The sequence below is a fragment of the Amblyomma maculatum genome, chromosome 4, assembly GCF_055883805.1.
Source record: "Amblyomma maculatum isolate TAMU_Amacu chromosome 4, ASM5588380v1, whole genome shotgun sequence".
Taxonomy (NCBI): domain Eukaryota; kingdom Metazoa; phylum Arthropoda; class Arachnida; order Ixodida; family Ixodidae; genus Amblyomma; species Amblyomma maculatum.
In genome coordinates this window covers 156,278,147-156,290,887 of record NC_139347.1, presented here as the reverse complement: position 1 = coordinate 156,290,887, position 12,741 = coordinate 156,278,147, and the positions used below count along the sequence as shown (strand labels likewise).

The 12,741-nt window shown below is 45.5% G+C and overlaps 1 protein-coding gene across 4 annotated transcripts in view; it reads left to right on the top strand.

The window, feature by feature from the left end:
* Positions 1-8,445: 8,445 nt before the first annotated feature.
* Positions 8,446-12,741, top strand: part of LOC146193340 (uncharacterized) — a 113,698-nt gene continuing 109,402 nt past the window's right edge. For 3 of the 4 annotated variants that reach the window (XM_084602681.1, XM_084602683.1, XM_084602680.1), the window contains exons 1-2: positions 8,446-8,565; positions 12,079-12,148. In XM_084602681.1, coding sequence (XP_084458807.1) covers positions 8,466-8,565; positions 12,079-12,148 — 170 coding nt within the window. In that variant the 5' untranslated portion in view covers positions 8,446-8,465. The remainder of the gene's footprint in view (positions 8,566-12,078; positions 12,149-12,741) is intronic. The other variant, XM_084602682.1, reaches the window with a different exon arrangement.

The following is a 12,741-nucleotide window of genomic DNA, read 5'->3' as shown; positions in this document are numbered from 1 at the left end:
TTCTCGTTACTTCGGACCTTACGAAGTTCTGCGCCTAGTCACGGAAGTGACTTACGAAGTTCGTCCAGTGGGTACTGTGCAGCCCTCGCGTCGGCAACCACGCTCCGAGGTCGTGCACGTTGTCCGCATGAAGCCCTATTTCACGCGCTAGTGCGCTATGCGCTTGTTTCGTTGTCGCGTAGGGCCACCTTACCCCGCCTCCGTTATCTATGCTGTCAATGTGCTGGTCTTTCGCTTCGCTTACATTGGCCATCGCTCGTGCTCCGTCCCTTATTTCGTTTTTTAAGAGGGGGAGTAATGCCACCTGGTGTCCCCATGTTCTTGTTGCGCCTGGAAGAAGAGGACACTGAAGTTGACTCTCGCGTGCTGTGTGCCGAACTTCACCTGCTGGTACAGCTTCGTCCCGGCGTTTTAGTCAAGTCTAACCCTGTTGTCCATGACAGTATTCGCATTCAGAAAAGCTGTTCTGATGGCCTCCGGCTCGGGCACCATGCTGAGATTTAGGATGCAGTACTGTCAAGAAGTGTGAAACGAGCATGCATTAGCTATTTCAAATATATTTGCCGATTATAGCAAGGTAAATGATTATTTTCCTTGATGGTAGCTGAAAAAAAAATGCCAAGGAATGTCGTGACTTGCACTGACAGTGTGGGCTGGCGTGCAGAACAGTTCTCGCCACCTGTTGGCATTCCGTATATTACATCCGTGGAAGAAGCTCTCGAGCTAAAACGTGTTTGCTACGAGATGTGTTTTTCGTTCTTCTTTCGCCTGTTTTATACCACATTATTAAGACTACGGACTGCCTTCTGTGCAAGCAGAAGCCAGTGATACGCCTCCGGAGAGATCACCATCAAGGCAGTCAAATTCTAAAGTAAGAAACCCCCGAAAACCCCATCCGCAAGGTAAACTTATCTCGGGGCAGCCGAGCGAGACTGTACTACGCGCCTGTGGCATGAGTTCTGCGCCGCTGGGCGCCACGCGGCCACCTCATACCTCTACAACGATGATGATTTCGCCATGCACGGACTTTCCCCCTGCAACGTCTACCGATGTTACAACTTGTGATATAGATTAAACCGCGCGAGCCTCTCGCACTGCCTTCAGGAGCTGCACCCATGGCATCAATTGCTTATTGCCTTCCAAGACCGACAGTGCCGATTGGACCCCTGACATCTCGTTAGATGGCTCAAGGCACTGTACCTGTGGTACAATTGTGTCTTCACTTTATAGGCCATTTTACCGAATGAAATCTTTCCACCTCAACAGATGCACTCCGTGAGCAACGCTTCAAGTGCATTCTATACTGACTCCAAAATTGTTCAGCACTATCATCAATCTCAAGGTCCTGCGTGATATGACTGCCATCCCTCCTCATTATGTTTACGCCAGAATTGACCACGTTTCTAGGATGCTCGAACTACTGTGAATTGGTCGTTCATGACCATTCAAACACGATCATGGTGCATGTGCCATGCTTAGAGGCTGCTGAAAAGCATTGTGCTGTTACTGAGGCCCCATAGAATCATGTAAGCATGCCTCATGCAGATGTATTTCGCACTCCGACCTGGCATCCTTTGATGCATCGATGCACCCAGTCGGAAAAAACTACAGAAAATTTTCTGATGTTAGGACAGAATTTCTGTGTGGTTTTTGACGGGAAACCTGTTGTGACAACAGAAGATTCTGTAGTAACATCAGATATTTCTGTAGTTACAACAGAAAAGTGCTACAGAACTACAGACAACAGAAATACACTACAGAAAAACTACAGAAGTACAGAAATGTACTACAGAACAACAGAAAAACGTGATGGTTACGGCAGAACTACAGGGTATTTTGTCGTATTTTTGACACAGTTCTGTAGTTTTTTTCGACTGGGCATTGTCTACTACGTAGACAGCACCACACTTCGTAGGAATTGAGAGCAGATACCGGCTACTCAACACATGCAGCACTACACGTCCGGCCTAAGGCGTGCTGGTGCGCTTAGTTACTCACCTGTAAAGGCCACTAAATCTACCAGGCTACCTTACCTTCTACGGTGCAATAGTCAAGCAAAAGCTCTTTCGTCCACTCCATATCTTATTTTTAAAACCCTCTCATGCATACGGGCCTCATATGAGGACACATATTTATCCAGCTATAAAATTCCTTCAGTCGCTTGGAGCGTGTCACTACCGTACGGAGTCCTCAGCTGAGGACATGTGACGTTTCCTAACATGTTTCATAGATGGCACTAGCTGTCCATGTTTCTTCAAACGCTAGGCTTTGAGGGGAAGTAGGCTTGTTTGAGGTCTCTGAATCTTCCCATGAAACAACGATTATTTCATTGACAGGCGATAGCTCTTTTCGACTATAAAAATTATCTGCGCTAAGTATAACTCTTGAAAATTTGTCAGCGAGATTTGTTGCCATTTGTTTCTCGATTTTGACTTGTATACAGAGAAGAGAACTTGTGTCCTCAAGTGGGGACATCATGCATTGAAGGTATAGCCTCGCCTACAGTGCCACCCAAAAACCTTACCTGCAGAATGCCAGACCTGGGCTCAAAGCGCCTGCATTTCCCCGCGCTTTGCGTTTGCGGTGCAGTCTGCTCTCACGGGAGTTTCGTTGTGTATACATGTCGCACTTCCTTACACAGTGGAAAAAACAATAGTTTTTTAAAATGTCTTCAAAGCGAGGACTGTCGAGGGAGGAAATCGATGCTCTTTTGGACCTCTCATCTGACTCCGATGACGATTCCGAGGCGGATGATTAGGAGCAGCTACTCACCGATTTGGACACTTCAAGCAGTTCAGAAGAGGAGGGGGATGACAGTGACCTTGTGCATGCCAACGGCGCTTCAACAAACTCTGGATTAAGGGCATTCGCGAGGGCATCTACTGCGAGAAAGGACACCACAGCATGGGTCGCCGATAAAGAAAACGACTATGCAGGGAAGCCTCCTGGTTTTACTGGTGTGCACAGGGTCAACGTGCACGGCATGCTTCCGATTGACTACTTCCTGGCTGTATTTCCAGAATCTTTACTGGAACAGATTGTTTTTCAAACAAATTTGTATGCAGTTAAAAAAGGCAAAGAAAACTTACGGTTGACCTCGCCAGAGCTGAAAGTCTTTCTCGGCATGTGCATTGTTATGACATACATCAAGTATCTAAGAATCAAGAATTACTGGTCAACAGAATCCGGACTTAGATTGGACATTGTCGCCGATGCAATGCCTGTACATCGCTTTGAGGAGCTTCGAAGATTCCTTCATTTCAGAGACAACAGCGACACAGTGACATTCCAGAATAACCGCGTTGCTGAAATGAGACCAGTCATTGATGCACTCAACGAAGCATTTTTCTCTGTAGTTGATCCTGAAGAATACCAATTCATGGGGCGATACCATTCAAAGGGCGCTCTTCCATAAAGCAGTACCTGCAAAGCAAGCCGAAGCGCTGGGGCTTCAAGGTGTGGGTGAGAGCAGAAGTGTCGGGCTACATTTATCGCTTTGACGTCTACCAAGGGGCAAGCGGTGGACGAGCCAAAGTTTTAGGCGAATATGGTATGGCGGTTGATGTAGTCATCAGACTGTCCGAGGGACTTCAAGGAAAAAATCATGACTATAACTTCTTCAAACCCATGGCCCTCGTCAGGAAACTGAGAGAGGATGGCATAATGTTTGTCGGGACATGCCGAGCAAACCGCCTGCAAGGAGCAGATAAAAAGCTAAAGTTCTTGAAGGAGCTCAAAGTGCTCGAAAGGAGAAGCACATCCATTTGCACATCAGCGGACAACATCACGGTGACAAGGCTGGATAACTCGCTTGTTCACGTTGTTTCAAGCCATGCAGGACGGGCACTACGAAAAGATTCAACAGAAAAGAGAAAAGTAATCGATGTCACCAGGCCATACTACGTGGAAGTATACAACAAACACATGGGAGGGGTCGACCTCATGGATTCCTTGATTGAAAGGTACAGAAATGACGTGCGGAACAAAAGGGGCTACTTGAGAATGTTCTTCCACCTACTAAATGCGGCAGTTGTGAACGCCTGGATTGTATGGAGGTGGGAGAAAGGCACGGACCAATATATGGACCAACTTGAGTTCCGAAGTCTCGTTGCCAAGGCGCTCATTTTTCGCGGTGAAGTAGCGCAGATTTCGAAACGACGAGACCGCCCATCCAACGATCCTCCTCCACCATCACTAAAGAAGAGGGTGCCTCACCATGTGTCACTGGAAAAAGGGTTGGATGGCGGGCAGCATTTCCCAAAGAAGAGCATCCAAAAGTACGCTAGCCGCTGTCGAAGTCCTGCCTGCCTTAGCAAGACAAGGTACCTCTGCGGTCTTTGAGTGCTTAGAGTCTTTCCACAGCGCATAAGCAGAGTATGCAAGACCCATCGTCATCCTTTCATTGTGATTTGTTGCCTATTTCGGTGTTCTCGTATGAAAGCTCTATATTTTTGTGACTGTCACGACTTTGTTGCGTACTTAAGCCAATTACCTAGACCACCATACGGCATGTTGTCCTCATATGGGGACACATAAAAAATTTAATAAGGATGTTGTTGATTACTTGAAATAAATTAATTTTTTGATCTTTGTGGCATATAGTGACAATTTTAGGCGATAAATAATTTTTTATACACTGAGGTCAATTCATGCATAAGAGGGTTTTTATAAAGAAGGGCATGTGTAAACTACCAGCGCCAATACTGCAGCAGTGATAGCAGTCCCTCGTGAAGTTATCACATCACCAGGTTACGACATTTTGTTCTCCCGCATCTCCACAGAAGAGGGTAAAGAAGTTGAACATCATCTGGGAACATAAATACCATCACACGCAATCGCTTCTCTGCTCGCACATGTGACGAAAGTGATTTGCTTGAACTTCCTATAGCTTTCACTCCCCAGCTCACGAGTTGTCTCCTGGGGCACATTTACAAGCACAAGCTGCTCGGTGCCGGGGATGAAAGGCCTCAAAGACACATAAAGCGCACTGACATCACAGATGATAACACCGCGCTTGATAATGCCATCCCTGAAGCGCTCGTAGACATTTGGAAGATCTTTCTAAGCATTGACAACAGCGGCACTCACAGCCATCTCCAAATGAGCAACCACTACGAAGCATCTCCGAAAAGCACTGAGCCATATTCCTGCGCCAACCTCCTAATAAATGTGCACTCGCCGCCGGTGGACAAAATACTGCGCTCATAAAGCAGCTGACCACCCTGATCGTAAGCATTTCGACTTCGCCATGGAATACTGCATCATCTCTAGGGGTGCACTAGAATTGCCAGGGCTTTGCGAATGACGCATCTCAAGTTAACATTTGGTTTCATGACCATAAACTAGGTCTGAAACTTCGTTGCAATCTTCGTTGGAATGTTGAACCAGATACATGGGGTAGCGACTTCAGTCTCAACGAAATATCCCCTACACCTTCTCCTCTGCGGGAAATGCACTGCATCTTATGCATAATAGATTGGTATGCCGTACGCGCAGAAAATCTGATGTCTACATTGAATCCATATACCGATCTCTCGACACTCTCGGATGTTTTTCGGCTCACCCATCATCCACTGGTGTTCATGAGGATGATCCGAACCCGGACATGCATAACTTAAATCTCTGTGCGTTTTGTTGTCACGCAGATCATTCATATTCTCGTAACCTCAATGACTGTTCTGCTATTCGCCCTTTTCATGGGGCTACTGCACCTGCGCAGCGCAACTCAAAGCGACTGAAATAGTAATGTTTGGCTCCATGATTTGCCAGCCTCTCCTCTACACAGGGAAATACACATCTTTGATGGGTATTTCAAACCATGAACCTTCATTTGCACGACACGTTGCTGGTCAGTTTTCCTCAAATAGTGAGTACATTCTTACCCTCCTTTGTTCTCGATTTCTGAGCCCCGTGATGATTTCTTACACAATGACCGCATTCTTACCCCTTATCCCTTGTATTCAATTTATAAGCCCTCTACAGTGAGGTTTGTGGCGCCGATAGATCGCATCCAACCAAAATCCACTCCCGGACATAAAGGCCTACGTAGCTCCTTGTATCGCATTCTGGAAGGGTCTGCTTTACAATCTCTGCTTTTAATGCATTCAGTGAGGAGTCACATTATGGATTTATTTGAGGAAAGGTGAAATACTATATCGTCATTCTAATTGCCAAATAAGGTCATTTTCTCTAGATGCTATCCGCACTATTTGCCTTACGTCTACTGTCTGAAATCTTTCTGAACATAGAAAATCAGAAAGCTGGACAAATTTGTTCTTGATATCTTTTTTATAACAGAGCGAAAAAACGGAAGGGAAGGAGCACAACATGAGCGCTTACTTCCAACTCACGATCTCTCACGCACTATATACAATTTCCCGCACATAAAAAAAAAAACTATACAAAACGGCCCTGTGCATCACAGTTTCAATATTATAGCTCAGAAAAAATGCTCTCAAGAGCAACCATTACCTTCGACAAACATCTGTTATTTTCAAATATAAAAATTCGACTGTAAGAATGTTAGTACAAGTGTATCCTACTGATAAGGGTATTTTACGTGCTTTAGCCGGCCTTCTTTTTAACATGCTAGCCGTGAATTTGCCCTTCTTGAGGGCCTCTTTCTTAATTGTAAGTTTGAAACTATGATGGCATAGAGTTGCTTTGTATGGTATTTTCATGTGTTTTATTTCACGGAGAATTGTACGAGTCCAGGCGTGCGTGAAAAATTGATTATCAGTTGGAATTCAGCGCTAGTGTTATTGTGCTCCTCGTCTTCGTATTTGTCCCGATGTTTTTTTATGGTTTAAGAACATATTATGGCAGCTTGCTGATCATGGCGGTTGGAATCGAATGATTGTTATCCAGAATATCAAGTCGCGTTGCGTCCTCAAGTTGTAGCGCAAGACGGCTTTGCTGTTTTGGCTGCTGATGTACTTTTCATTCTGCACAGATTCCGAACCATATTCTTCTTAATGTAGGCAAAAAGCAAGGTGCCCGTGTGCTGTGCGATGTCAGTGCATGTTAAAGAACCACAGGTGGTCGAAATTTCCGGAGACCTCCACTACGGCGTCTCTCATAGCCTGAGTTGCTTTGGGACGCTAATCCCAGCAAACAAACAAACAAAGGCGGTGTTCGGCAGAAGCTAGAGCTTATTATTCGCCCTCATATTATTTAACACGGCAGTTATTCCTCTTGTCAGAGCCTTTGAGAACATGCCTACTGTACACAACATTACGGTCCTGTCATGCACGCACGGCTGTGAAACAGCTGGCGCTCCAGCACGAGGTAGATCCCTTCTTTAGGTCTGACGTATTGTGTAATAATCATGTTTGATTTCACTCGGAAACACATCTGGCTTACAGAAAGCAGGCTTTTTAATTAGGTAGTGAATAATTCCCAAGATTACTAACTAGATAGTGTTCTAGTTCAACCCCGTCGCTAAACGCGGCCCGTTAATCGGCACACGTTACCCTTGGCGTATACGTTCTCCACATACGTCGTATACGCTTTGCCGGAGCGCTACCTGATATGGCCCATCAGCTTGTGCGTTCCATCATCCAGCTGAGGATACTGTACTAGACACAATTTAATTGCCTCACCCGCCGACACTGGGACGCTCTCCAAGTCACAAATCGACAGCCTATGCGCCATAACGTATGTCTCTCCACTCACACCCATACCCCTTCTACAAAGGTGCGCTCAAAATAAGAGGTTCACTCAACTGTTCGACCAGTTTGAAGCAAACGGCACGCCAGATGTCGCGGCAGCTTCATCGTTTGCATGCCCTTTAAAGCTGTTCGGCGCACGATAAAAAATTAAACAATCCATGCACCAGCTCTGCAAAAAAATTGACTGTGAATTAGCTTCGGTTAAACCTAGTGGAAAGCGAAAGCTGACGAATGTTTGCACAGGGTTAAGGTCTTTACTAAGCAGAAGGTTTTTTTTTTTAGTCCTCTGTAAAGAGATTCGACTTGGTTTGAACCTGCCATACTGTAAGTCCGTGGAGCGGCTGCGCCCTCGATATTGGCGTCAGCGATCATGTGTCCCGCCACACAGCTGCCTACGCGTTAAGCTACTTCCCACATCAGTTGTCCTTTGACCTATACCTTGACTTTGTATTACGCAATCGGTGTGCGCGTGTGTGTGTGGTAATGGTCACGACAAATGCTTAAATAATCAGCTGGCTCGTATAAACTTCAAAACTGTTATGTCCTGCATACGTTATTAAAAACTAAGTGTCATAGTAGTTGTCTCGATGCATAAATTACGGTAAAATGACATGACAGTGCTCTTCTGATGTTGGTATGTGATTGTCGCTCCATCAGCATTGAAAGGTCACAAGAATGTCGACCTTATCACTTGCCTAATTTGCAAATAATTCCTCAGTGCTAAGTGACGAAAAAAAAAAAGTTTAAAATTCAGCATGTGAACAGGAAAGGCACGTGGAACGACACAGGGGTTAAATGCTACGGAAAATAGTGGGGCCTCAAAAAGGTATAAAATTAATCGCTTTCAACTCTTGTGGAGGAGTCCTACCACTGTGGTCGCTGGGACGCCTTGAGAGTAAGCTGTTACTGTTTAGAGATTTCAAACGTTGCTACTTTACTCGTTTTATATTCCCCACGCACTATATTTTCTCGAGCTCTGTCAAAATGTAGATTTGCTTTTTCACTTGGATCATACCCTCAGCTTTTCAGTTGCTGTTGTAGGAAATACCAAGATAAAAACAGAAGGAAGTATTGAGTAATACAAATGGTGCATGGACTTGAATCAGCAGTAAAAATACGTACGTTACCCCAGGGGAATAATTATCAGCAATTTGAGTGCCAAGGAGACAGTGCATGCTTGCACGAAAAAAATTCTGCATATTATTTAGAAACCATCCAACGTCAAAATTACACACGGGCAATAATCAAAAAGTAAATATTGCACGTTATAAAATGGTGACCGAAATTAGAGTAAAATCTCAAAATCCAAATAGTATAAACGTTTAGTTTGTTTCAGACGCTTATTTCGAGACACTGTGAGACGCGTGTCTCAAAACAGCTGCCACACTAGTAAAATTTGTTCTACGCAAGCTTTGCAAAAAATATAGGCGTAAAGAAAAGAGCTGCACTGCTTAATGAGGAAAAATGAACTATCCATTTTATAGGCAAACTTACATAAATAGGATAACAGCGGTATTTTAGGTGAATACGACGTAAAGTAAGACGGCACTGCAGTGTTCGTATTCGTCGTCAACATACCCGGCGAACGTTCTGTCTGACATCTATCTTGCGTATGGCAGCAGTCATCTTGTAGAAGCTTTTCTCGCTGTAATGCAGGGCTCCGTAGGTGAGTTTCGTTATAAAGGCAATCCCTCTGCCCATGACAGCTTTGCCGCCACAGTCAAGAAGTTCTCAACGTCTGCTGTGTTGCCATCTGATCTGGCGTTCGCTTCGGTATAGCGGGTCGCCTAACCTACGGTAGTTTTTAGCACTGTTACCAGCATGTCAACATCAGGAAAGAACTCAGTGATCTATATTGATCCGCTCAAAAAATCTCTTCAGCGGTTGAATTGGGTTGGAAATTGTGGAGATCTTGCTCGCGGCTTTTTCTGGCATGCCGATGACGATCACATTTTGCGTGGTGTGCGACGTTCATTCACAGAGGAGGCAAGTAATACTTGTGCTGAACTCTACGGAGTGAGCGAGTAAAGCCTAGGATGCTAGCGTTCGGCTTTTCGAGCGAAGCCTGTTGAACATCTTGAAAACGTTAACAGAAAGGACAAAACGAAAGGTTGTGTTAGGAGTGAAATTTGTTTGAAAAGCACACCGAGAAAAAAGGGGCTAACCTAATTTGGACCATTAGACTGACCCTCTGTGTAATCGATGATATGCTCCATGTTCGCTATTAGCACTGATGTAGGGAAGAGTTGCTGGTGAGCTTCCGGTGGCTAGTCGATACGGTCGCACGATGATAAGTCTGCCTATGCGCGCCTACGGCAATATATGTACGAGACGGTTACGTCCGAAAAGCCAAGCGCGCAGGCTCCATAGAACACCATGAAGGAGAGGAGGGGGGAAGTCCTTCAAGCTTGCAAGCCAGCAGAGTGCGGGATTGTCGCTAACAACATTTAATTGCATTCATACAGGTAGTGGTGGAATTCAGATACCCCCCAGATGATGGAACTGGAGTCATTCTTAGCCGGCGAATATAAAAGGAAACAGCGGGAGAGGCTAGAATCCGCGATCTCTGCTTACAGATCTTGCCTTTGTACGTGAGGATGGCGCCAAAGTTCATGCTGCTTCCGCCGGTCCGAGTTTCTGTAAACAATTTTGGTTGGGGCGTCATCCATGTGAACCACATGTCTGCCATCTAAGCGGAACATAACGTTCGATCGCCATAGCACAAAACTTAGAGATTATTGGCCAAATTTCCAGAGGGAAGTTTGAACCACTAAAGTGCGATGATACGAAAACCATTATATAGCGCAGTGGATTGTAGCTCTCCACTAAGGCGCCTCTATCTCCCTTTCTTCTTTCACTCCCATCTTCTCCCTTCCTTTCTGCTTATATTAAATGTGCGGTGAGGCGTTCGAGAAAGCGGCAAATTAAAGGCGCCGCAGAGACACCTTGATTGAACGCCCGGTGGGGTCAGCTTCATATATGCATGAATCGCTTGGTTACGTCATTACTTCTCTTGACCGTATGAATACCCGCACACGAGTCTCTGGAGAGAACGAAGCTGCGCACCTGCTGGCCTGAGACCTCTACCACAAGGTTGCAGTAGAACAGCCGAATGCAAAGGAATTAAACATTGCGCTATCATATACAATATGATTACTGAATCTTACAAAATAGATCGAAAAGTCTACCCTCCCCCAGATCGTTCTCTCACTAATAATGAAGCACGTATTTGGAGGCGATTACAAGCCGGTAACTATATCTGCCTGGTTTAGGTCTTCTTACCACAGACCGGCGAGGAAGAAGGTTCTAAGTGTAAACCTTGCGGCCAAAAAGGCGCGATAGATCATATAATATGGGAATGCGCCTACTCCCCAGGCGCCGGAAATAATATTGACAGTAGAGAAGCCTGGGAGGTTTGGCTGCGGAGCGGAGATCCCACGGTTCAGCGGCACGGGATCCGCCTGGTGGCTTAGGCCGTGAAGAGTACTTGCAACCTCTCCTGACCTCAGCCTGCAGGGCCCTCCTCACCCGCCTGCTGGCCTGCGTGCCGGGGGCGGGAAATGAAGGGCTTCTTTGCCGTGGAAATAGTTTTCATTCATTCATCGCTCGCCCCTTGTTGAACACAACCAGCATTTCATTGAACGCATCAAACTTCACCGGCGTTCTAACTCGTTTACAGGTAAGGAAAGGCGCACTATCTGTCACATGCAGAATCCCGCTTTCATCCGCACGGTAGACTAGGGGAATTATGAACAGTGTTTCCCGATCCGGGGCGTATAGCAGTGGGTAAAGCGCTGGGCTGGGATCCAAGGGATGAAGTTTCGGTTCCCTGTGGAGACAGGGTTTATTAATTTATTTTTAACTCTCGCGCTCGAGAGCGTGACACCCCTGCTGATAACCTTCTGTCTACAACGAGGAGGCATTAAAGGCGTTCGCTTTAATATACGCAGTGGAAAAGAATATGCTGTGAGAATATTGTTGGGAGGCAGGGGAAACAGTGGGGTTGTAGCTGACGTTCCTTGTTTTGACGAATTCCTCTCATCATTACAATGTGAGCCAAAGACAGCAGCTTATTATAGGCGAGGAGACACTTATCTTATTTCAAGGTTAGTCTCGAGAATATTGCGCAAACCGTTATCGACAGCTTTTCAAGCCTTCTTGGAGATTATACGCTACATTAACGCCATCTAAATATAATACAAAAATATACATCTTCATGCAAGTACGAACCATTGCTTGATTTAATATCGGTAGCCCTGTAATAAGGACAAATGCTAATATCTGGAAATAAATAGCAAGCGACCATCCAATGGAGTGAACGGTTTTTGCTTCTGATCTCTCCTCTCGGTCTACAATGTGTCAGTACAAGCATTTCAGTTCTTTTGATGAATATTATTTGGCGTTGCAGAATCAGTGGATTATGCCAGTGATGCGACGGAGGGGGTAGACATCCTCTTGGTTATGCTGCTCAAGCTCAGGTAATCAAGGCAGGAATGAAGTGGGCCGCCTTTTCAGAGCAAGCACAAAAGTGAGAGTCGGGCTAGTTAGTGAATAGTATTAGAATGCATCATGAAACCGCGCAAAAAGGCAAAGGCCAAGGAAGAAATCAACAAAACAAAGCGCGGTTCGTCCTGTTGATTTCTTTCTTGTCCCTTAACTTTTTGCGCGGTTTCATGGTGCATTCTAATGCTGGTCACTAACTGGCCCGCCTCTCACTATTATATACGCGCTTTGTCCGGTAGGTTTCTTCCTTATGACTTTTCTTTTTGCGCGGTTTCATGGTGCATTCTAATGCTGGTCACTAACTGGCCCGCCTCTCGCTATTATATACGCGCTTTGTCCTGTAGGTTTCTTCCTTATGACTTTTCTTTTTGCGCGGTTTCATGGTGCATTCTAATGCTGGTCACTAACTGGCCCGCCTCTCACTATTATATACGCGCTTTGTCCTGTAGGTTTCTTCCTTATGACTTTTCTTTTTGCGCGGTTTCATGGTGCATTCTAATGCTGGTCACTAACTGGCCCGCCTCTCACTATTATATACGCGCTTTGTCCTGTAGGTTTCTTCCTTATG